This window comes from Talpa europaea, assembly GCF_964194135.1.
Source record: "Talpa europaea genome assembly, chromosome: 9".
Lineage (NCBI taxonomy): Eukaryota > Metazoa > Chordata > Mammalia > Eulipotyphla > Talpidae > Talpa > Talpa europaea.
Window position 1 is genome coordinate 68,511,627 of NC_140076.1, and position 26,815 is coordinate 68,538,441.

General features: G+C 43.3%; 1 protein-coding gene across 2 annotated transcripts; it reads right to left on the reverse strand.

Moving 5' to 3' along the window:
- Positions 1 to 8,812: 8,812 nt before the first annotated feature.
- THOC3 (THO complex subunit 3) lies at positions 8,813 to 22,735 on the reverse strand (the record flags this gene model as incomplete). 2 transcript variants are annotated; one of them, XM_084241786.1, is made up of 6 exons in its annotated part: positions 22,387 to 22,735; positions 21,533 to 21,689; positions 19,638 to 19,842; positions 18,193 to 18,354; positions 17,994 to 18,094; positions 8,813 to 8,976 (listed from the first exon to the last, which is right to left on the reverse strand). In XM_084241786.1, exons 1-6 carry the CDS (start codon positions 22,723 to 22,725, stop codon positions 8,813 to 8,815), a joined length of 1,128 nt encoding a protein of 375 aa, XP_084097912.1. In that variant the 5' UTR covers positions 22,726 to 22,735. The 2 variants fall into 2 exon arrangements, with proteins under 2 accessions (XP_084097912.1, XP_084097911.1); XM_084241785.1 differs by having other exon boundaries at positions 8,813 to 9,042.
- Positions 22,736 to 26,815: the final 4,080 nt, after the last annotated feature.

The window sequence follows — 26,815 nt, forward strand, 5'->3', positions numbered from 1 at the left end:
ACATCTATCCTGAGTTACAGGCCATATGTTCCAGGCACTGTCTGCGTATCACCTCGTCACTTGTCCCAACAACCCCGGGAGGCAGCAGTGATCACCTTCACGCACAGAGGAGGAAAAGGTAGCAAGTGGCAGACTGGGGATCTGAACCCTGGGCACTTGGGCTGCCTGTCTGTGGGTGGCTGGCCTGGAACTGGTCAGGTGACAACTGGGACTTGAGACTTCATGCCACACCCATTTGGCAGTGACACGGGCTGGCTCCCCTCAATGTGCTTTCACACTGCTTGGAGCCTGTGATGCTGGGCCACCACTCCTGTTTTGTGCACTGACACACTGAGCTGGGGTTGATGGTGAAGTGGCCCAGTGATGGTGACATGACTTGTAAGTAGCTCAGCTGGGATTCCATCCCTGGGAACCCGAGTCCCAAGCCAAGGCTCTTAACTGGTAGCTTGCAAGTGGCAGACCCACCTGCAGTTGTAGTGGACACCTGCGGGTTTTGCCTAAACATCCATTCTTCCTTCCTCCAGTGCCAGCATCTGAGTTTTCTTGGGGGAGTCACCCATCACATCCCACCACCCACCACCTGAATCCATGTGATTTGGGCGAAACTGCTCTCCCTATCCTGTGCAAGCTGGGCAAATGATCCTGCTGGCCACCGTGAACACATATGACCAAAGATGCCCAGTGACTGAATTCCACAACCAAAGAGGAAACTTGTGACAAAAAGCACCTTCTGTCCCCTGGGATTTCTGAGCTGGTAAGGGGGAGTCCAGGAGCTGCTACAGACCATGTGTGACATAGTGAAGGGACAGACTGGAAAGTGAAGCCAATAGAGCACAAAGCAGGGAAAGGAGATGAAGAGAAACCATTTCTGAAGGAAGTCATTTGAATCCCTGGATCCAGCCATACCTGAATATATCCAGGCATGTGAGCCTTTATTTCTATATAAACCAGTAGAAGTTTAGTATGTTTACCCTGCACCCAAGAGGTTCCAAGTCAATACTGTCCCCTCTTCAGACTGAATGTTCATCACTTTCTCCCTTGGCTGCTACCTCATTAGACCCAGGTAACTTGAGGGCAGAGACTGGGTCAAAGCCACCACTAGGTCTCAATGTGACTCCAGCTATACTTGATGAGTATTTGCAGAATGAATAAAAAGCAAACTTGACTCAGTGACCCTTTGAGAATTTGGAGACATATTGGCCCTATAAAGCCTGAATTCTCTGACCCAGCTCACTCTTTGTCTCCCTCCTATTCCATCACCCACCTTTCAGACCTAATTCAAAGGTTGTCTTCTCTGCAGCTGGCCCACAGCCACTGCTCCTCTCCAAATATGCTCTTACCCACATCAGGAGGCATACTGAGGACAGGGTCTGAAATGGAGCTGTTTATGCACCAGACTAGCACCTGGCCCCCAACAGAGCTCAGAAAATATTTTCGGAATCCAAGGAGGGGCTCATTTTCTTTGCCAAAATATATATGCCAGGCACTGGGAATACACAGATGAAGGCAAAATGATGGTTAAAAGTAACGGTGATAATAAGAGCTAACATTTACTGAGCTACTGCTTTATGCCAGACACTGATCTAGGCGCTTTACACATGTGTAGATTAACCTTTAGAGCAAACCCATGAGGTTGCTACTATTGTTATTCCCCATTTCATAATAAATGAGGAAAATACAGCTCAGATGTCAAAGAATTTGCCCAAGGTCACAGAGAAGGTAGGTGGCAGAGTCACTATTTGAACCCAGGCAGTCTGGTTCCAAATCCAAACTCTTAATTGGTCCACAGTGCTCTGGGATCATGAGTTCTTAACAGACTGTTTTGTCATAAGTCTGGCCTTCTCCTTCTAAATGTCTATATACCCCACTTCTAGAAAAAGCTGTGCTAAAAATGGAATTGAGCATGTTCAATATTCCCGAAAGAAAGAGCTTGGATTTTGGAGCAAGACACACTGGTTTGAATTTCTAATAGCACCACCTTTCAGTACCTCTGCAAGTCTCTGTTTCTTCAGGATTAAGAATGCCTCTTGGACAGTTATTCGAGTTAAAAGAGCTAATATGTAAACACCGCTTAGTTCAATGCCTGGCCCACACCACACAATCATTGGTACCTTTCATTATGCTTATGGAATAAAGCAACTTGTCAGCATACCGGGCCTGGTGTAAGGTCCACAGTCAAGTATTATGAACATGCTTCCACTGTCTCACCTTCCCTCTCCACATTGCATGACCTTGAAAGAGCACCCACAGTTCTCTGAGATGATTCGGCCAGAGATATTTCATGGGTCGCTAGAAAGCCCTGCTTCCAGTCAGCCTTCAAAATAGATTAAAGATTTGAAATTCCCTTTATATCTCCACCTACAGGATCAAAGGGCACAGACCAGACCATGGTTGGGGAGCAGGGGAGGAAGGTAACTTGGAACAGACCCCAAGTTTTAAACTCACAGAAGAGCAACTGTGGTTCACCTTAGGCTCTGCTGAGTTGCAGGGTGCAGGCCCTCTTGTTCTGCTCTGCCTGTGCCCTTGAGAAATAAACACAGCTGCCAGAAAGCGGGATGCTTCAGCCATGGCTAATCCTGGGCCACAAGACAAGCAGGGACTCAGAGGTGCCCTGCGATGCGAAGTGTTTTTCAAAAACGTCAGCAAGTCCACAGAGCAAGGAGAGAGGGCGGGGAGAGCCCAATGCAAACACACAGTTAGGCTTCAGAACAGGAATAGGGGCTGAATGCACACAGGACTCCAGCCTTCCAGCGTGCAGCCTAACCTGTAAGGCTTTGACACTACCGCCCTCTGGTGGCCAGATAGGGACCTATGGGCAGTTTGTAACTGAGTTGCAAGGACTGGAAGTAATGATTAGGTTAAAACTTCTCCCATGAAGTCGAGAACCACAGGGTCTGGAGACTGAGAAACACCAGCTCCCCTCCTCCTCCGCCACTAGCCTGGTTCTGCCTCCCCTTAACCTTTCTCTTGCACTTCTGCAACAGCCTACTCCCTGTTATTAATAAACATAGCAAAACAACTTACTGAATGTTGACTGTAGACTTAACACACACTATTTCATTGACTTCTCACATCTTTGGAGGTGGTTAGCTTCTCATATACAGAGAAGGAAATGGAGATTCCTGTGGGTTAGAGGACTTGGCCAAACCCATGTAGATAGCTATATGCAGAAGTTCTAATGTTTAAACTCAGCAGAACCTGTACCTAACCAGTCCTGGGGCATCCACTAGGAATCTGCTAAAACTTTAAATGCTCCAGTCCCCCTTCCCACCTCACTGTAAGGAACTGAAAACAAAGGGTAAGAACCAGCAACATCAGCTTTATCAAGCTCTGTGGGTGATTCTCAGCCACCACGGATGTTAGAACTCCCAGGGAAGTCTGGCCAGGGTGGGGTCTGAATAGGTGGGTGGTTCCAGTGTGTACAGCAGTGCTGAGAAAAACTGAGCTACTTGCAAGGACCAGGACTTTGGATCCTCACACAGATGTTTAGAAGCTGTTTCTCTATAGAGGTTTAGAATCATTTGAGGAAGGAAATGAACCTAAGCCTGTTTCATGAACTGTGGATTGTGGGCGACACACCTACCTCTCTGGGTCACGAGGCTTAATGCAGGCTCCACCTTTGCTAACTCCCCACTACCTTGCTCCTGCCCCTTTCCGCTCTCCCCGCCACCTCCCACTCCTCCTCAAAAGCAAGTAATAACAGGCTGGTTTGCATTCTATCCAAACTGCTAACAACTTTCCATGATTTCATTTATTTTGTAAATTTTCTTGAGCACCTGATGGGTAGTGCTGGGTACAGGGCAAGAGAATACAGTAAACATGTCAGGACAGGTTCTAATAAATTAGTTAAGAAGATGATCACGCCAGAAGCAAATAAATGAATAACTTCTAATTGTCAGAAGTCAGCTGAATGAACATACAGCAAGTGAGAAGAGATCAAGCTATGGGATGAGGAAGATTAAAGGAGAGGTAAATTAAGACTGCCGGCTGAAGAGCACATACCTGGGAGATCAGATAGGGAAAGTTCATTGGGAAGCTACTGCCATGTTACTGGCACGGGAGAGACTCTATCTGACTTACTCTTTTATAAAACCATCATCATGCTGCACTGTCACCATCTTCACACCAGACTGTGGGCTCCTCGGGCAGAGACTGGCTGGTCTTCCCATGTGCACCCTCAGCACCCAGTCCAGGACTGGACAGGGAACATGGTAGTGACTGGTGGAATGAATCAACCTAACTGCCCTTCCTATGTTACTTCCCTTCAGTTCACCAAGCCATGCCTTCTCTTCTCGGGTTTCTGCCCATCAGCATGGCCACAGCCTTGCCACAGAGCACCAGAGACACCCAGTGTGGGTGTCAGCCACTCCTCAGGCCCCCAGGCCTGGGCGTCTGTGGCTGTGCTTCCACTACACCCTGCATGGTCTGAACAGCTGGGCTTGGAGACACATGTGCAGGGCACGACACTGTGGAAGAACATGGGCTTCCAACTCATCCACTGACCCTTTGACCAGTGCCCTACCCCCCAGGAACCTCAGTTTCACTGCCAAGTGGGCCCGCTAGGCCGCTAGACTGCTCTTCCCTCTCCCCTGTACAAAGCCCATCCTCAGAGGAGAGTCTCATGTCTGGGAAGTACAAGTGCAACCAAGATTCCTTTCTACAAAGAGGGCGGGAGGCTTGCTCTCTGCAACGTGTTCAACAAAGCACTTCAGCCTCCCTTTTGGAGGAGACACAGGTCATGACTGCTCAATAATCCCAGGTCTGGTCCCTGCAGTCTGAACTCCATGGTGAGACCTCATTTCAGGAGAGAAGCGTTTCCCCAGTCGACTTCAGTCCCCACACTGGGCACAGCTGACGACCAGGTAGATCGGCCTTTGCCCAGCCCAGGTCCCCAGGGGTCCTCGGGACATCCTTAGATGTCTGGGCAGATGTGGCTGCATCTATGCCACTGCCTCGCCTGCATTCCAGTCCCCTCACCAGGAGGGGCCAAGGAAACGAGGGGACTTGAGCAACATGTTCTTGGCAATCCCAAGAGTAATTAACTAATTATCAGAAGAGGGGCGTGGTGGTGTTGCCGCCACACAAGCTGTGCCAGTGACTGTCACTGTGACATCGCTGGTCTGGTGGGCACGTTTCCATGCTCTGCCTGCTCCTCCTACAGAGGGGAAGGCTGAGGTGCTGGATGCCCTGAAGTTCATCCCGTGTGGCTCCATGTCACCAATAATTCCAAATATGTAAGGTGCCAGAAAATATGGTTAAATAGTTCTCAATTTTGAATCCCTAAATCCTAAATATTAATAAAGGACCTTAGCTCTATGAATGGGCATTACAATAAAAAACAAAGTAAGCATTTCTCACGCCTGCCTGACGATGCAGACATCTCTTTTAATAAACCTACCCCTTCCAGGGGCAGCTCTTTCTGCCCACTTGTGTCTGTACAAATTTCCTTTACTTTCCTTCCCTTTTTTTATAATAAACCTGCCCTTTGGATATAAAAAAATAAATAAGCTGAGGAGTCACATTCCTCTCTTTTTAAAAAAAGTTACATTACATTGTTTGAAATCCCTCCCTTTTGCACAAAATATGATAAACTTAGGTACATGAGGTAAGGTAAGGTGTATACTACAGCACATAGCTATAGTTTTAATACCTATACAGAATAGCTATTTATTGGATATCCACAATGTGCCAAACATTTGAAATGCCTCAAAAGCTTACTATTAGTATCGATATTATCAACATAAGCAAACTGCCCCTCCTGGTAGCAGAAGTCTTCCAGTTAGTGACACAGAACAAGTGGCGTCCCTGTTCACCAGGCCACAAGAGTAACCAGTGCAAAGGCGTTTGGGCCAGCCTTTCTCTGGAGCCCCATCTCAGTCTCCACCTGACCCTCTCCACATCCCAGGACACGACCACCTCGGCTCTGCTCCAGGCCGCAGCACTCTCACCTGTTCTCTGCCCCAGTCACCTCCTGAGCCCACGTCCTCGCCATCCCTCCCCAGCAGCCTCAGCTAACAAGAGCTTCACCCTCCTCCTCCCCACTTCCCCTCTGCAGGCCACAGTTCTGACAGGCTCCACTTGTTCACATGCACACACGTATCCAGCAGGGGCCCAAACAGACAGGCAGATGTCAAGTGCTCCTCCCAGCCTCCCACCATGCCCAGTTGGTGGATAAGCCTCCTCCCTTCTCAGCACCACCCCTGGAATGATGAGCAGCTGGCTCAGCCCTGGGGTTGAGAGCCAAGCAAGCTGATGGCCTGTGCTGCCTCCCTGTGGCCAGGACCTGTGTGCTCCTTAGAAGCTGCCCTACCCCCTTGGGAAGGTGTGAAGCCTGTCTCCTGTGGGATGGCCATGCTCTCAGGATTCCCCTAAGTACGTGAAAAGAGGATTCATCATCCCCACTTTATGGATGAGGAAGTAGGTTCAGATCAATCAATCAATGTTGGAGCCAGGATTCAAATTCAGTTCTGCTCGTAGGAAATCTGTTATTTCCACTGCACTTTAGGTGGGACAACATATAGGAGTTTCCCAAGTATGTAAGGCACTCTTAGATGTATCCCCACATCTCCCTCTGAGATACAGGACTCCTTTAATACTAATCCTTAGGGAATGGGATGTATCTTTCAAACAGGAAATCCCAGACGCTCCCTGCTGACTGAAGACCAGCTCAGAGCAGGCCTCACACCCACTTCTAGTTTGCCGGTGTTTACAGTAGTTATGCGTATGACATGTCTGACTGAGGAATAAAGAGCCAGGTGGGATTCTGAATGGCTCCTTTCTACTCTTTCACTAAAAATCTCACTCAAATGACAAATTATGTCATTTCTTCAGGAAGGACCAGTCTTCCGAGCTCTTCTGGGACTCCAAAGCCAAGGCACAGGGATGTCAGTGAGATCTTGACAGTGAGCGCGGCCATACCCCAGAGCTCTTGCTCGCAGAGATGTCTCCCACTCATTGAAAGCAACAAATCTCTTATTTAAGTGACAGCTGGCACACATTGTTACAAGAACCTGGAGAAAAAAATCCACAGGTTCAAAGAGGAAGGAATCGATCAAGAGTAGATCAAGGACCCAGACCAACTCCTGGCATGTGGTTCCAATGCTAGGGGGGGATAAACAAACAGCATCAAACACAGTGATGACAGATAACTGCGAAGCAAGAAACCACATGCTGGAATTGAATCCTGGTGACTTGGTAGTGAACTTCTGCCATAATGAAGTGACGGGTTAGTCTGCAAATGAAAAGACTCTTCAGCAAGTAGGAGGCAGAGGCTATTCCAGCACTGGAGTGAACAGTACTGAGCCTGAAAAGTAGGCTTACTCAGTCCACAGGGCCTAGGCCTCGAGTCCACTGCTCAGAGCCTATGGTGAATGCAAACGTAACAGCCACCTTACAGATGGCAAATGGGCTTTGAAGCAAACCTCGATGTGAGTACTGTCAGATCTGTTTAAACTAAACTCTGCCAGTTAATAACAATGAGTTAAAACTCCCTGAAGTAGTAAAATGGTGATCATATCCACCACAGAAGGCTGCCGCACAATCTAGCAGTGCTCATTACTGTACCAGACAGGGAGGGAATGCCCCATAAATAAAAATGTCTACTGAAACTCACTGTTTATAATACTGCCCAAAATGGTGCTAAGCACCTTCTATGATTTAGCTCTATGTGATTTCTCTACCCCTGGAGATTTTATATAAACAGGTTTTCATGTATAAATATAAGCACAGGAAAACTCCGAGGGAGATGTACACCAAAATGTTAATAGTGGTAGTTCTTGGATTACTTTCGCTTATTTGCTTTTTCTAAAAATGTCCACAAACATCACTTACTCTGGTACATTTCTACTTTTCTAATGTCAAAATACATTAAGTATAATAAAAATCAAGGTATTGCTCCCAGGTAACAAGCCCCTAAGTGAGTCATTTCTTTTGCAGTTTAAGAGCTAATAAAGCTTTGATTTCCCTGAGCATGTGCTTTTCATTTTAGTAAGAATTACCTGCTTATCCCATTCTTCACTCTGCTATCAGGGAGCAGAGAGCCAGAGTTCTTGCTCAATCATTCCATTAGGTCCCTACTCTTGGCATATTTCTATTTTAATGTCCTAGGCCTTGACTCACTATCCTATATCTTATGAAGATTTTGTATTTATTTGTATTTACTGGGGGTTTTGGTATTTATCATAAACATCTTACCTACAGATCCTTGACACAAGAGGCCAGGCACACATGTACACCCATAATCAGATTACTTTACAGATGCTATTGCCCATGCATGTCAAGTACTGTCTCTGCATTGTACAGAGTTCTTGCTTAGAACATTGAAACTAGAACCTTTAAATTCTAGTTATTTTTTTAAAAATGCAAAACTCTAACATCTCCCTGCATAGTAAAAACTAATAAAGCCACCATTTTAGAAGCCCCATAATTAAAGTCAATTTTATTAAATGCTCAATTCTCAGTTATATATATATTTTTTCAGTTATGAAAAAGCTCCATCCCCATCTCACCCTTCCTCACCCCGCCCCAAAACCAACAGAAATAAGCCCAACAAAGTCCACCAAAGGACAGGACAGGAAACCCACGAGAACAAGATGTACAGCTATCATCAGTACACAGCAGAGCCCTCCATGTGGGAGGGAAAGAATGGGAATAGCTAACGTAGCACATAGCAAGAAAACTGGAATGGGCAGTGTGACAAGACTTTTATAACTATACCAATTTATAAATACTTCATGTGCCCAATTCTAAAAGAACAAGCCAAACCAATTATACAGAAGACAAAGGGCCCCCTCTCCCTATGCCAGGTCCCCTATCAGGAATCATTAGGAAGCCCAAACAGCTTCACAGTCCCTGCTTCCCGGCTGCTGTCATATTTGCCATCTTTGTCATCACAGGCAAATGCCAGCAGAGGCCTCTTGGGGTGCCAAGCCACAGTGAAGGTCGGGGACTCACACTGCACCTCCCATAGCTTGTCTCCTGTAAAAACCAATACAGAGAAAGCAATCAATATGTTAATAGAAAAAACATTCACTAAGTACTTACCTAAGTACTTACTTAAGTCAGTAAATACTATGAATAGGTCTAGAGGTAGGTGCAATAGTACCCTATTTTACAGAGAACACTGAGGCACAGAGGGGTCATATGCCAGCAGATGGCAGATCAAAATCAGAACACAGGTTAAAGAGCCTCTGCCCCGAACCCCTATTCGACACTCCCTGGAAAAAGTGATGGCAATACTGTAATATAATAACATATACTGTAATATAATATAATAACATAACAGCTAAGTGACACTTTAAGGAAGCAGCAGAGTCAACACATGAAGGCAATCTGTGTCTAGAACCACAAATCTTACCATTAAACCAGGGTTTTGCAAATAGGTTTCTTTTTTCAAAAAATTCCTCCTATTGTTGAAATTCAGCATCATTTTTTCAAAGCTGTTATTTGTTTAGTCCTGCTTAACTACTTTTTTCAACCTGAGGTTTAATATTAATGTATTAAAATACTTACAGTGTGGTATCAATTTTAAAAAGTAGGATGCACTGAATAATACACTTCAAACTGTCAACAGAAGTGAATTATACTTCAGTAAACCTGCTTTAAAATATATGTATTTATATATGTGTCAGGGAGGAGATTCTATTTTTTCTTAACAAAGCCCATTTCAGGGACGGTTAACTACTCTTCATGAGGCTAGCATCTGGCAGTCCACAGCTCTATGTCTGAGCAAATTTCTGAGTTCACAGACATAAAGAATGTCTTTCTCAATTCTCTTTAGGCCTTTAACTCCATGTCATCTCTTATTAAATTAGTTCAGACAAGGAAATTTATACAGTTCAATAAAACCAAGGACATTAAAAGGCCCTCTAAAATGGCCCAAATATCTATATAGCATCATAAATTTTAAAACTTGATAGTTTACTGGGAAGCTGAATCTTTCATAATAAACGAAGTGCCAACTGTGAGACTAAGAGTGCTATTCCAGACCATCCAAATTCCACTAGACCAATGCCATGTGTATGGGGTGTCTGAAAAGGTGAAAACATGTGGACCGTGTTAAGATGAGATTCTGCTCTAGGAGCTATCAGGAACTAAAATTATGCCTTACTTTGTTTTACATTTAGCCATTAAAAATCATATCTAATACATGATCCCAACAGCATTAAAAATAGAGAAAGAAAAAGACTGGAAGGAAACATATGCAATGGTTATGTCTAAATTATGGCCCAGTGTAATAGTGTTCATTTCTTCTTTGTATTTGTCAGCGTTTTCCAAATAGTCTACAATGAACATATACTTCTCTCACTTTACAAACTATATGAAGACATGGGCCTCCCTGGTGGCGCAAGGGGTTAAGACGCAGCCTGTGAAGCTATCCACAGCCACTGCAGCACGAGTTCGAGCCCCGGCCAGGGAGCAATCGACATGCTGCAGCAGACCTCTCCTGTCTCACCCACCGCTCCCCTGTTTCAGTCAGTCTGCCTGTTCTGTTCCCCACTTTGTCTCTGGTGAATCCTCTTACTCCCCAAATCTCTGGACTGTACCCTAGTTCTTATATGCATAAATAATCTTTAAAAAAAAATAGATAAAAAGGCCTTCCTGGTGACGCAGCGGGTTGAGCACTGCGCTGTGAAGCTGTCCGCAGCCTCTGCAGCACGGGTTCCATTCCCAGCTGGACAAGAAGATTCCCACATGGCACAGCAGACCTCTCCTGCCTTGCCCACTGCTCCCCTCAGCAGTGTCTTTGGTCTGTCTGCCTGTTCTGCTCCTCGCTCTGTCTCTGGTGAATTCTCTCATCCTCCCTCACCTCTGACCTATACCTCAGTTCTTGTATAAATAAATAAATCCTTAAAAAAAAAATAGATGAAGAAATGTTTACTGCATAAAATTCAAATAATATAAGAATAGAGAGCAGCACTGTACAATAAAGATTTCTGTGAAGGAAATGTTCTCCACCTGTGCTGTCCAATACAGAAGCTACTGGCAACAAGTGGTTACCAAGTCCTTGAAATGTACCTAGTTTTTAAATTTTGTTCAACCGATTTCAGTAATAAATAATTTTAATTTAAATTTATCCTTTTCTTCTATCTCAATCTTCTCCCAATCTTACAAGTCTCTCACAAGTCTTCCACATGTTTTTCCACATCGTGAGCCTCAGGTTATTTACTGATATGAGAACATATCACACGTGCTGACTTGCTAGCTGATTTGCATTCACTGACATGTCTTGCAGAGTTCCACTTCAGCACATATAGGGCTATGTCTTTCTCTTGGCACATAACATGAGGGCACACAACTTATTTACTTGATCTAACCTAATAAAAATGTTGACTGCTTCCCATTTATGCATGAAACAATACTGTAAATACTGTAATTGTGCTTTACTTTGACATTCATCTTGCTTTTAATCTTTAACAGAAGATGAAAAATAAAGCCAACACGTATTTGTCTAAACCATTTAGAAAAGTAATACAGCCACATTTGGTATGTGTGAAGTAACCCATATCTGCATTAATTGAAACAGGTAATTAAGAGAAGCCTGCACAAAGATGGCACAGGAAAAAACAAACATGCATTCACTGCTACTTACAGCAAATACTGCAATGACCTATCTGTGGTGTGGTTTGATCCTTCACAAAATATGAACACTTTGGACTAAGTATTCTCACTTCAATGGTTTATTCAAAAGGCAAAACACAAGTAAAATGAGGTAAGGGGTACTAGTCACAGCATTACATATAATGGTGCCAGGGTCAGAAGCCCCCTAATAGTTGGGCAGCTTAAGTATACACTGGCATAGTTCAGCAGACACTAGTTTATTCAATGGGGAATTCTAAGCCCACTAAAAGCAACTGTACTGCTCAGTAGTCATTGCCGTGGAAAAGCTGTAGTATCCTATAGTAGGGGCAGGTGGGCCCCGGGGCAGCAGGAAAGCAGCCATGCATCACATGAACTTAGGGCCACATAAGTCACCTGTCAAGCTGGTTGGCCCGCACTCATCACAGTGAGCATTAACAACAGTGGCATTTGTTAAGTTGCAGAATTTCAAGTTACTTACCTTCTTCATTCAAGTTATCTCTAGCTTCTTCTCCTAAAGTAATACATATTTCCAAAAACAATAAAGTACATTAAAAAATAAAACCAAGAACACCAAACTTCCACAACAAAAGGGAAAATACAGCAAGACACATAATAGTAAAGTTCCCAAGAATCCAGGACAAGGAAAAAATAATGAAGCTGACAAGAGGGAAGAAACAGGTAATATTCAAAGGAAAACCAATCAGACTGACATCAGACTTCTCCGAAGAAACACTACGTGCAAGGAGAGAGTGGAGGGACATAGTCAACAACTCCAAGAAAACAGATGCCAACCAAGAATACTCTCTCCCGCAAAGCTCTCCTTCCTCTATGAAGAAAGAATAAGGACCTTCCAAGACAAACAGAAACTCTGGAATTTCATTACGACTAAACCCCCACTCCAAAAAATACTACAAGGAGTCCTAAAGCCAGAACCTCAGAGGGACGAATAACAACGAAAGAAGGCAAAAAAAAAAAAAGTTATTAAAAGAATAAATAAAATCAAAGGAAAGACAAACACAATGGCAAATACAGATGCTAACATATCAATATTAACTCTAAATGTAAATGGACTAAACTCTTCAATAAAAAGACACAGAGTCACAGGCTGGATTAAGAAACAAAACCCAACATTTTGCTGTCTCCAGGAAACACATTTAGCTACAAAAGATAAAAACAGACTCAGAAGTTAAAGGATGGAAAACAATCCTACAAGCAAATGGACCAAAAAAGAAAGCAGGAACAGCTATACTTATATCAGATAAAACAGATTTCAAACTCAAAAAGCTAAAAAGAGACCCCAACGGTCACTACATTATGATCAAGGGGACAATACTTCAAGAAGAAATAACACTCATTAACATATATTCACCAAACGAAGGAGCACCAAAATGTATCAGACAACTATTGTCATCTCTGAAAACAGACATCAGAGAAAACACATACATAGTGGGAGACTTCAACACACCACTATCAACAATGGATAGATCAATGAAACAAAAAATAAGCAAAGACACTAAAGCTCTAAATAAGGATCTAGAGCGCTTGGGCTTAACAGACATCTATAGAACACTAAACCCAAAAAAATCTGAGTACACATTTTTCTCAAGCGCACAAGGATCATTCTCCAGGACCGATCACTTACTGGGACCCAAGACAAACATCAACAGATACACCAAGATTGAAATCATACGAACCATCTTTTCTGACCATGAAGGCATCAAACTAGAAATAAACTATAAAAAGAAGGCAAGGAACTCTCCTGCCTCATGGAGACTGAAAACCACACTACTGGAAGACCACTGGACTAACGAGGAGTTCAAAGAAGAAATTAAAAAATTCTTTGAATTGAATGACAAGGAGGACACTGATTTCCTAAATGTATGGGATGCAGCAAAAGCAGTAATAAGAGGAAAATACATAGCAATAGAGGCTCACATCAAGAAATAAGAAAGAACTCAAAGAAACAACCCAATCTCGAAGCTCAAAGATCTAGAAAAAGAACAACAAAAAAAAACCCAAAAACCAATAGAAGAAAAGAAATAATAAAAACCAAAGCAGAAATAAATGAAATCGAAACTAAAAAAACAATCCAAAAGATCAATGAAACAAAGAGCTGGTTCTTCGAAAAAATAAAAAAAATAGACAAACCCCTAGCCAGGCTCACAAAGGAAAAAAGGGAGAAAGCACAAATAAACAGGATCATAAATGAAAGAGGAGAATCACAACGGACACAGCAGAAATCAAAAGAATAATCAGTAACTACTATGAACAGTTATATGGAAACAAGTTCAACAATCTAGAGGAGATGGACAAATTCCTACAACTCTACAATCACCCAAAACTGGATAAAGAAGAAATAGAACACCTAAACAGACCAATTACAAGCAGAGAAATTGAAATGGTCATCAAAATCCTCCCCAAAAACAAAAGTCCAGGACCTGATGGATTTACAAATGAATTCTACCAAACATTCAGAGACTAATTAGTGCCTATCCTTCACAAACTCTTCCAAAAAATTGAGAAGGAAGGGATAATACCAAACACGTTCTATGAAGCCAACATTACACTAATACCAAAACCGAACAAGGACAACACAAAAAAGGAAAACTACAGGCCAATCTCCCTAATGAACACTGATGCAAAAATCCTCAATAAAATTTTAGCTATCAGAATCCAACAATGTATCCATAAGATAATTCACCACGACCGAGTAGGATTCATTCCAGGGACACAAGGATGGTTCAACATCCGAAAATCAATCAACATTATCCAACATATCAACAAAAAGATATAAAAACCATATGATAATATCAATAGATGTGAGAAAGCTTTAGACAAAGTGCAACACCCATTCATGATAAAAGCCCTTGAAATTCTTGGGATACAAGGAACATACCTCAACATCATAAAGGTCATATATGACAAGCCAACAGCCAGTATCATTCTCAATGGCAAAAAGCTGAAAGCATTCCCATTAAGATCTGGAACAAAACAAGGATGGCCAGTCTCACCACTACTTTTCAATATAATACTGGAAGTCCTAGCCAGAGCAATAAGACAAGAGAAAGACATACAAGGAATCCAAATAGGAAAAGAAGAAGTCAAACTATCACTATTTGCAGATGATATAATATACATAGAGAACCCCAAAAACTCCACAGAAAAACTAATTCAACTCATCAAACAGTTCAGCAAAGTGGCAGGATACAAAATCAACATGCAAGTCAATAGCCTTCCTACACACAAACAATAAATCTGAAGAAGAAGAAATCAAAATGACCATCCCTTTTATTATCAAAACAAAAAAAATCAAATACTTGGGAATAAATTTAACAAAAGAGGTAAAGGACCTATACAAAGAAAACTATAAAACACTGTTAAAAGAAATAGAAGAAGACACAAGGAAATGGAAAGACATCCCCTGCTCATGGATTGGAAGAATAACCATTATTAAAATGGCCATCCTACCAAAAGCAATATACAGATTCAATGCTATTCCAATAAAAATTTCAGTGTCATTCTTCAAAGAAATAGAACAATTATTGATGAAATTCATATGGAATCACCAAAAACCCAGAATAGCCAAAGCTCTCCTGAAAAAAAAAAGAAGGGAATGGAGGCATCACACTCCCAGACTTCAAACTATACTACAAAGCCATATCATCAAAACTGCATGGTATTAGAACAAGAACAGACACACAGACCAATGGAATCGAATAGAAAATCCAGAAATAAACCCACAGATATATGGTCAACTAATCTTCGACAAAGGAGCAAAGACTATGCATTGGAGCAAAGAAAGTTTGTTCAATAAATGGTGCTGGGAAAACTGGGTCACTACATGCGAAAGAATGAAGCTTGACTACTACCTCACACCGTACACAAAAACCAACTCAAAATGGATTAAAGAACTAGACTTAAGACCTGAACCCATAAAATACATAGAAGGAAATATAGGCGAAACACTAAATGATATGTACATCAAAGACATCTTTACAGACACATCACCCAAAGCAGTGATAGTGAAGGCAAAGATAAACAGCTGGGACTACATCTAATTAAAGAGCTTCTGCACAGCAAAAGAGACAATAACAAAAACAAAGAGAAACCCCACCAACTGGGAGAACATTTTTGCACACAACACTAATGATAAAGGACTGATCACAAAAATCTACAAAGAGCTGATGAGACGCAACAACAACAAAGAAAATAATCCAGTGAAAAAATGGGCAGAAGAGCTAAAAAGAAACTTCTCTGAAGAGGAAATGCAAATGGCCAACAGGCATATGAAAAAATGTTCAACATCACTTGTAATCAGGGAAATGCAAATCAAAACTACCATGAGATACCATCTTACACCAGTGAGAATGGCACACATTAAAAAAACTAGCAACAAATGTTGGCAAGGGTGTGGAGAAAAAGGAACTCTTCTGCACTTTGGTGGGAGTGCAAACTGGTCCAAGCACTATGGAGAGCTGTGTGGAGATTTCTTGACCTACTAAAGATAGAGCTTCCATAGGATCCAGCAATTCCACTCCTAGGTATTTACCCAAAGGACACAGAAACATCAATTCCAAAGAGCACCTGCACCCCTATGTTTATAGCAGCACTGTTTACAATAGCTAAGCTTTGGAAACAGCCCAAATGCCCAAAAATAGATGACTGGATCAAGAAGATGTGGTACATATACACCATGGAATATTACTCGGCATTCAAAAAAGATAAACACATGCAATTTGCAGCAACATGGATGGCGCTGGAAGGGATCATGCTCAGCGAAATAAGCCAGAAAGAAAAAGAAAAATACTGGATGGTCTCACTCATAGCAGGAATCCAGAAAACTTAAATAAGGGACCAGGAAAAAGAATAACTATAAGAAAGTAAAAATCAAAATCAACAAACAACTATGAACCAGAGACACTCTAAGGTGGGAGGGGGGCCGGGAAAGGAGGGCTTGGGGTCAAAATAAGGGGGTCGCAATTGTATGGGGAATATAAAAACAAAATTAAAATAAATAAATAAATAAATAAAGCCAAGAAAATTCTTCCATAAAATGCTCTCCTCCCATTTCTCTCTTTGCATGTTGTTTTGTTGTTTAAAAAGCAAGTCATCTACTTAATAATTCCTTAAATTATTTTTCAAAATATAAGCTCACACAGGGCCTCCCCGGTGGCGCAGCGGTTGAGCGCTGGGTTGCGAAGCTGCCCGCAGCCTCTGCAGCGCCGGTTCGATCCCCGGCTGCTCCCCGGCCACAGGAGGAGGGTCCCACATGGCGCGCAGACCTCTCCTGCCACCCGCTGCTCCCCTCAGCAGTGTACTTCGGTCCTTCTGCCTGCTCTGCTCCCTGCTCTGGCTCTGGTGAATTCTCTCACCCTCCTGCGCTTCTGACTGTACCCAGTGCTTGTATAAACAAACAAACAAACAAATAAACAAATGAATAAAATACATGTCTCTTTAAAAAAAAAATATATATATAAGCTCACACATAGGCACTTAAAAAAAAAAAACACTTTAAAGGGCCTCCCCGGTGGCGCAGCGGTTGAGCGCTGGGTTGTGAAGCTGCCCACAGCCTCTGCGGTGCCGGTTCAATCCCCGGCTGCTCCCCAGCCACTGGAGGAGGGTCCCACATGGTAAGCAGACCTCTCCTGCCGCCCGCTGCTCCCCTCAGCAGTGTACTTCGGCCCTTCTGCCTGCTCTATTCTCCACTCTGGCTCTGGTGGATTCTCTCGCCCTCCCGCGCTTCTGACTGTACCCAGTGCATGTATAAACAAATAAATAAATAAATAAATAAAACACTTAAAAAAAGGTGGTAATTAGGGTCTCCCCTGGTGGCGCAGCAGTTGAGAGCTGGGCTGCAAAGCTGCCCTCAGCCTCTGCAGCGCCGGTTCAATCCCCGGCCACTGGCAAGGGTCCCACATGGCGCGACAGACCTCTCCTGTCTCACCCGCTGCTCCCCTCAGCAATGTATTTCTTTGTCAGTCTGCCTGTTCTGTTTCCCGCTCTGGCTCTGATGGATTCTCTCACCCTCCCGCGCTTCTGACTGTACCCAGTGCTTGTATAAATAAATAAACAAATCTTTAAAAAAAAAAAAGCTGGTCATTACATGGTAGGACCAGATGATACTTTTTCCCTTCTTGTTACTTTTGTATTTTAAAATTTTCATTATGATGGAAGAATTAGAAGTTTAGAAAATGCCAAATACTTTCCTAAGTTACTTTCCTGCTGAGCTGCTCCTTTCTTTCCTAACTCTTTGCTTCCTCATTACCTGAGTCATAACAAACAAACTTGTCTTAAGGAGACCAATACCTTTGTGCTAATAATGGCAGAGGAACAGGGAGCAGAGAGAACACACTCGACAAGGGAGTCCTGATGGCTAGAGATATTCTTATTGATACATCCAGGACTTTAGCTACCTGTCTCTACTTCAGCAATGTCAATGAAATGATCTTCTGATGCTGAGGCCAGCATTTTCCCATCATGGCTAAAACTGAGGGTCCTCACAGGCCAATCCAGCCTATAATATAGAGAAGAAAAAGGAGACTTTAGAATAATGCAAGAACAGGACACAGCTTCTGCAAAAATAAAGTAAAAATAATTTATCCAATCAATTACCTGGAAAAGCACCGCACACACACTAACTCATCCACATCCCAGAGGCTGACCAAAGCATCTGCACTTCCTGTGGCAAAGTACTTCCCCATGGGGTCAAACTTGATACAGATGCAGTTGGAGGGATGGGCATTGATGGACTGCACAGGTTTCAGCTCTGGGTAGCTGAGAAACAAAACAGGTAGCAAATAAATTGTGGGAAGAAGACGTGGTGCTAAGCCAATATTGGGAAAAACTAAAAAAGAAAACCAAAGTAACTTCACTAAATAAAAAGACTTCAAACAACACATTCAAAGGTCACACCATAGACCTGATAATATGAACCCAGACTAACCAACTTGAAAATACACAGCAGTAAACAACCATACAAACTTTAACGAAAAAGATTTGACAGTAACACCATATGCCAAAAGAAAATGGAATAACATATTTAAGATACACAAGAAAGTATGAATCAAGAATTTTTATATCTAGCACAATTATTATCAAAAAGCCCAAATAATAACTACAATATAATAAAGTATCTGTTAAGTTTTATACATGTAAGTTAGAATAAACAGGAACTATACATTTGTTTTACGTGGTTTCTATGTTTCATGTTCTAGTAAAAAGACTTTGTAAGAAAACTTAATCCCCACCACCTACAGACTCATATTGCTAAGCACAGAATTCCAGGCCTTTTATAATCTGCTCCCAAATTATATTTCAACTCCATCCCCGTTTTCAGGCCTTCTCATTGGGTACCTTATCTGCCACTTTTCCCAGCAACCCTGACCTACAAGCATGCTAAATCACATCTGCTTGGTCAATTGTGCCACCCCCTGTTGCTCATTCTTAATTTTCAACCAATCTTTCAAGATCAAGCTCAGCAGTTACCTCCTTCAACCTGCAACTCCCACAGTCAATATAAATTTCTTCACTTGCAATGCCCACAACAAACTCCCAGTCCCTCTATTACAGAACCTATTTTACTCTGCCTTGCATTACTCACCCAGTACAACAGAAACAACAGACTCAGACAGACCTGAATTTCAATTCCACAATTTCATTCATTTAGAAAACAATTATCTAGTGAGATCCTTACAATGTGTAGCAGGTTCAAGACTAAGCATCAGGGAGTCAACAGTAAATTGTACCTCCCCTCCTGGATTTTATAGTCGAGGGGAAGATTAGACTGTAACATGCAATTACTGTAACATGAAATGCTTCCAATGGGGAGTACATAAAATAAGTCTCTAAACTTGGGGAGAAGAGAGTGATGAGAAGCATCAACCCCCTAAGGTTTACTGGAGGACTCCATAAAATACAAGGCACCTTGCTCAAAGTTACAGAAGAGAAGTTAGGATTCTTTATTACAAGTTGTCTCTTAAGCTCCTCAGACTCACGTCTGCATCCACCACAGCACCAGTGCAAAGGTGAGGCAGTCCCCTAAAAGACGACCCCCTCACCTAAGAATGTTGATACAGCCGTTGCCATTTGTGAGGAAGAACATGTTATTGTCGTTGTTCCAGGAGATTTCATTAACCTCAAACTTGAACTGTTCTTCTGCTTTGGAACGGTGTGTCTTGGCATCAATAAAGGTCACCACATCATCCTTGTTGCCTACCGCAATGGTCTGCCCATCGGGACTCCAGCAGATATTGATGTTCTCCCCTGGGAACCCAGATATGATCAGCAAGATAATCGTTTACCCATAATTCTTCAGAAGCTTATCTTGTTATCCTAGAAAGACCAGAGCTACTTTCAGAGCTCATTCATTTAAGGTCCCAGTCAGTGGAAAGGAACTATCACCATAGATCAGCAACTATCAATCCAGCACATTCATCTACAAATTTTTCCATTTGTTCCTCACAGTGTTTCTCTACCAGACACTTTATTATCCCCATTTTACAGATGAAGAAATGGAAGACAGGGAGATAAAGCAAAGTGCCAAAGTTATGAAGGCAGACAAGACTTAAAGCCAGATTTGGCTCCACAGCCTCTAATTATATATTATACCAGAATTTCCCAAACCCCAGACATATGCATCCCATTTTCGCAATTTTTGTTCTATTTAACAGTTATACTTGTCTTTATTCAGATTTTTCTCAAAAGTGACTCATTTTTTTTTATTTAATTTAGCTTCAACTTAGCAATAAAATCTATGAGTTAATTTTTTTTTCCCTAGTAGACATTAATCAGATTTTAATGTTCATCTATGCACCGCCCAAATTCCCCATGCATCCCCAGTGTGTACTTAGGGAAAGCACACATCACTTCACCTCCAGATTCAAGTGTGTCTCATCAACAAAATCCTCTAACCTGCACTAAACAAGTCAATTTAAAATGTCTTCCACTATATCAAGATTAATATTTTCTACTTTATTATCTCAAGTGCACCTTAAAATACATCCAGATGTATCTCAAGATTTTTGGTGTATCGTGGTTATCTGAAGGCTTTATTTTCTTTCCTAATGGCACATAAATTTATTAGCATTTCTTATAATTGATGACATCATAGTCAATACAATATAGTAGGTGACCACAAGATTTAGGAGAGGGCCTCCCTGGTGGCGCAAGGGGTTAAGACGCAACCTATGAAGCTATCTGCAGCCACCGCAGCACAAGTTCGATCCCTGGCCAGGGAGCTACCCACATGGCGCAGCAGACCTCTCCTGACGGGTCCACTGCTCTCCTAAGCAGTGTATTTCACTGCTTGTTCTGTTCCCCACTCTGTCTCTGGTGAATCCTCCCACAGCCCCTCCCCCAACACCTGTGGCCTGTATCCCAGTTCCTGTATGCATAAATAAATAAATTAAAAAAAAAAAAAAAAGATTTAGGAGAAAACAGCTGGTGAAGAACAGTCTATAAACGTACTACGCAATTTCCATATCATTTTCTCCCAAATCACCAAGGTCATATCCATTCCAGTCTCTGACAGCTTCCCAAATTCTCCATGCCTTTGGACATGCTCTTACCTCCAAGAGCTGCCCTCTTCCACCAACCTGCTGCACCCTGACCACTAAATCCTTGTGGTTTCTGCAAGAATTTGCTCAAATTCTATGAGGCCTTTGCTGTCTCCTCTAGCCAAACTTAAGCATTTCTTAAGCATACCATTCTAGATATCCACCTTGTAAATCTCTCCACTGTAAAATGAGCAATGTCTTATTATGCTCAGGTTTTTTATGCATAAGTCTCTCTCCCTGCACTAAACTATGAGGTCCGGGGAGCTGCAAACTGTCTTATTCAGCTCAGGATGTTTCATATCTAGTACAGGGCTATGCACAGAAAAGTTATCTGGAAAATGCTTGTTGAATGGCTATAAGTAATTGTTCTTTCTATTGCCCTCTCTTTGAATAATCACCTTTAGTGTTCACAGTGGCAATGCATTTTGTAGTCCTCACATCCCAGATGCGAATGGTTTTGTCTCCAGATGCTGTGACAAAGAGGTCAGGATTACTTGGATGCCAACAAAGCTGGTCCACACTGTCCCCATGTCCTCGATAATTGTTTTCTTTGACCTGAAAGAACAGAATTCAGATGCACTTTACAGATACATAAGGGCTTAGTATGAAACTTCTTAACTCTATTCAAACAAAATTACTTGTGATCAACAAAGATCCAGATAATTTCAAAAAATCCAGTCCTTCCAAACCTCTTCCACAAAACTCACCCAGTCTCTCCCCTCCCTTCCTCACAGACCACTCCTGGAGTCAGGATTCCACAATGCCCTTACTCCTTTGTCCTCCCTGGCCTTTCTCCTCCTTTCTGGTTTTCCACCCTAACTTGCCAGCCCATCTGCTCACTCCCACAGGAGCTCCTACTTTTTCACAAAGGCCATCCTCACTACCCCAGGGAGCCGCCACCACCACTGTCCCCAGGAACTCACCACCACCACCCAATCCCTTCCTACCACTCCCACAACCACCTCACCCCAGTCCCGCCCATCCTCCACACCACCAGTTTTCACCAGCTCCTCGCCTCCACTCCCCTTATCTTCACACCTCCTTACTGCTCCCCTCCCTACAGACCCCACCTCCCTCGGTTCCACCACTGCTCCCTCTCCACACACCCATTCTCACCTCTCACCACCACAACCGCAGTCCGCTAGTCCTCTCCACATTCCTCCTCGCACCACACCCCCTCCTCACTGTTCCTGGCCTCCACCCATTTCTCCACTGCCCCCTCCCTGGCCTGGGCTAGGCCCTGGCAGCTCACCAACCGGTCCTTCTCCAGCAAGAAGACGCTAGCGGTCTTGTCGAAGGACCCCGAGGCCAGGCGACGCCCGTCGCAGCTCCAGGCCACGGAGTGCACCTTGGCGCTGTGCGCCGGGAACTCGCGCGTCTTGCTGTGGCCCCGGAACAGCTCCTGCATCCCGAGCACGTAGCGCGTCGGCCCACTCGTCACTGAGCACCAGGGGGCCATCGAGCCGGGACCGCTCTGACCCAGTGCAGAAGGCCCCATGGCCGCCGCGGGGACAGCCATAGCCGACGTCCCGGACGCCAGCACGCCACTGACCCCCGGGGCAGTCAGGCCTGCCGCCGCCGCCGCACGCATGCGCCCCGTGGAGCAGCTGCTCCTTGCGCAGCCGCACTGTAGAGGGACTACAAATCCCGGCATGCAGTGTGCGCGCTCTTTTTTTCTATTCAAATGGTAATGCTCTGCTTTAAATTTCCTTCAGAGTATAGGATTCTGTGGATATGGCGGGGGGGGGGGGGGGCGGGGGGGGTATGTATTTTCCCCTAACCTACTTCCTGGAGGATATATGCGTGTATCGCTGTTTAGTTGAAAGAAACCAACGCTAGTCTTCTAAACCTCGGTTCCCCGTCAGTTAAGTTTCTGGCTGGAGAAGCTCGAGGCTAGAGGTTTGTGGAGGAGGTAGGGGCTGTTGAGTAGGGCCTGGGGGTTTTTCTTAATAAGCAAATCTTTAAAAACCTTAAATGCGGGCCTCCCTGGTGGCACAGCGGTTGAGCGCTGGGTTGCCAAGCTGCCCGCAGCCTCTGCAGCGTGGGTTCGATCCCCGGCTGCTCCCCGGCCACCAGAGGAGGGTCCCACATGGCGCACAGACCTCTCTTGCCGCCCGCTGCTCCCCTCAGCAGTGTACTTCGGTCCTTCTGCCTGCTCTGCTCTCCGCTCTGGCTCTGGTGAATCCTCTCACCCTCCCGCGCTTCTGACTGTACCCAGTGCTTGTATAAATAAATAAATAAATCTTTTAAAATAAATAAATAAATAAAATAAGTGAATGGGAACAATATATGTCATGCACGCATACTAATAGAGAATGAGAGAGACTACAATAAAAAAAAAAAACCTTAAATGCATGCGATTATATGAAAGATACAGTAACTATCCCCTGGGTCACCTATCTTGGATTATTTCCCACCCTTCACAGCCTGCCTTAAACCACAAGAGCTACTGGCTGAAGAAACTACTGGTGAGCTTCTCCCAGCCATGGCTCTGGAAAAGGGCTGTGAGCAGGGGACGGGTTTTGGTGCTGGGAAGGTGGCTGGGAATTTATTTAAAAACAAATCTTATTAAAAAGGCAACACATACAATTGGTGACAAATGTACAAAATACAAAAGGGAATAGAGTGAGAAGAGGTTCCCTCTCTCCTATATCCCTAAATGTTCCTTTCCCAGAAAATGCTGTTAAATTTCTGTGACCATCCAGAAATAGGGTAAATATGCACCTTGGGAGAGGTGTATGACCCTTCCCTCAAGCCCGCCCAAAATGGTAGCATCCCTTTTATAACTTGCTTTCTGTGGCAAACATACATAAATAATTTATCAGTGGATGCAGATGTCTAATGCTTCTTCAAGGATGTGGTCTTTAATTATATGAACATGTAACACATTATTCAACCGGTCCCTTTGATGGAGCAACTCACATGGCGCAGGAGACCTCTCTGGACTCCCCCGCTGCTCCCCTCAGCACTGTATATCAGTAGATATACCTGTTATGCTCCCCACTCTGTCTCTGGTGAATCCTCTCATCTCCACCACCACCACCCCACCACCCCACCACCGCACCTCTGGCCTATACCCCAGTTCTTGTATGCATAAATAAATAAATCTTTGGGGAAAAAAATAAAGAACAATACAGCAAACAGCCCCACACAAACCTCATTGTGCACATAAGTTTTTTATTTGAATATTGCAAAACACTATGAAGAGGTTCTAACAACCTACATTTCCATTAGGAGAATGACAGAAGGTCCTTAATACTAATGAGTCCACCTGTACAGTACAGTGCCTCTGAGATGGGCTTTGAGAAATGAAGCCCTTTTCTGTTCCCAATTCCCTTCTTTGCCTCACTGCAATTAGAAATTCTTAGAGACTTCAAAAAGCCTTTTAAATTCCAGAACAATACCAAGAATACCAATGGAGTCACTAAAACCTTGGGTTAGGAGATTCTTAGGTGTCTAGTTTTCCCTCCTTAACTTTCATTTTCAGGCATTCTCTTCATGTTAGCATTTTTTTTTTCCTGCCTACACTGAGATTTATATCCCCTAAGGAAATTAAAAAAGAAAGTTAAAATGTCCTGCTCCAATTCAAATGGCTTGTGTATGACAGAGCAAAGATTAGAATTTGTGTTATTGACTCCAAAATCTATACTCTTAGATTCTTAGTATTTGAAACTTCCATGTTATAAATATGATTCTGTGTTTCCATATTCATTTTGTATGTTGTGTATATTTTTATTTCATTTTCCCTTGTGCTCCTTATATATTTGTAAACACAAATGTCAGAACTTCAATTCTGATACATATCTCCCACAGCTCTTTGTGGGCACAAGCCTTATTTAATTGTTTTGAAGTTGAAATAGCAATGCCTACTTACATGAAACTGAAATCAGTGATCTCAAAGGAGAGGTAAAATTCAGGGGAACAGAAGAATGGGCCATTTTTTAAAGTCTGCTATCTGGGAATCGGGGGAAATTTAAACTTACAGAAAAGTTGCAAGAATAGAAGAGCATTGCTAGTCCTATGGCCCAAATTTATCAGGTTTTAGCATTTTGTTCCATCTCCTCTGTATGCATATACTCTTTTTGCCTAACCACTTAAGGGTAAGTTGCATATATCACTCTCTTACCCCTAAATATTTCCATAATACCTAAGAACAAAGATAATCCATTTTCCTACACCCAACAAAGTTATCAACTTTAGTAAACAGGATGAAGGATTATAAAAAGGCTGAAGGTACAAGTGGATGAATCGAAACATAAATAAACTGATGGAAAAGGGAACAGCTAATAGATGGGTAGTAGGTTAAATAGACGGATAGAAAAATGAATAGATTTGTGGACAAATCAATGGTGAAATGAACAGACAGAAAAACTACAAAAAAAGAAAGATGAAGGAAGAGGGAATGAGGTAGGGGCAGGAGAAAAGACAGATGGAAACACTTTGGAGAGATGGATGAATGAATGAATAGCAAGATGCATTTAAATAGGTGGACAAATACATGAAGCGTTCATAAGCCCTTCAAGGGCAGATCCTTTCTTGTTTATCTCTGTTTCTCCAGTGACAACAAAAAGAAGCAGACATAGATGGTTAGAGGCTCAGTACATTTTTTGTGAAGGAATGAATGAAGGGTTGAGGCCCTGGATTAGTGTGGAAAATGTTTTGAACTGAGAGTCAGAAGACCCGATTTCTAGCTCTATCTCCATCCACCAGATATTTCTATGCATATGCAACTTTTTTTTTTTTAAAGATTTATTTATTTATTTATGCAAGCACTGGTATAGTCAGAAGCGCGGGAGGGTGAGAGAATTCACCAGAGTCAGAGCGGGGAGCAGAGCAGGCAGACGGACCGAAGTACACTGCTGAGGGGAGCAGCGGGTGGCAGGAGAGGTCTGCGCGCCATGTGGGACCCTCCTCCGGTGGCCGGGGAGCAACCGGGGTTCGAACCGGCGCCACAGAAGCTGCAGCTTCGCAACCCAGCGCTCAACCTCTGCGCCACCAGGGAGGCCCTGCATATGCAACTTTATGAACAACTTAACCAAACATTTCAACTTACAGTTGTACAGAATGGGTAAACTGGATTAAATGATGTCTAAGGTCTTTTCCAAACACTCTCATGTTCCCTGACTGGAAGCTGCTCAAATCTAAAGATAAGGCTATGGGATGGGAGGAGGGGCCACATTTGAGCAAATGTCTGTTTACTTACAATGTGTCCTAATGCAAAGCTGATCCCAGATCTCTGCCAGCAACCAGGGAGAAAAGTTAACACACTCCAGATGAGATTCTGTTCAAACTGTCTGGCTAAAAGCTTCCTGGTGGGAATGAAAGACAGGCTGATAGCAGAGCCTGAGGGGTAATTAAGAGTGAAACATGAACCTCTGTGAGGCTGCACCACCCCAAGTTGAAAGGAAAGCAGGGCCAGGCACACAAAGCCTTGCAGGCCCTTGGCTGCTGGCCAAATGCACACTCTGTCCAGAGGATGGCTGCTTGTTCACAGAGCATGTGGTCTGTGTCCCCAGAGCCCCACCCAGACTCCCAACGTGCTCTGCAGTCATCACTGTACTGAGAACACATCTATCCTGAGTTACAGGCCATATGTTCCAGGCACTGTCTGCGTATCACCTCGTCACTTGTCCCAACAACCCCGGGAGGCAGCAGTGATCACCTTAACACACAGAGGAGGA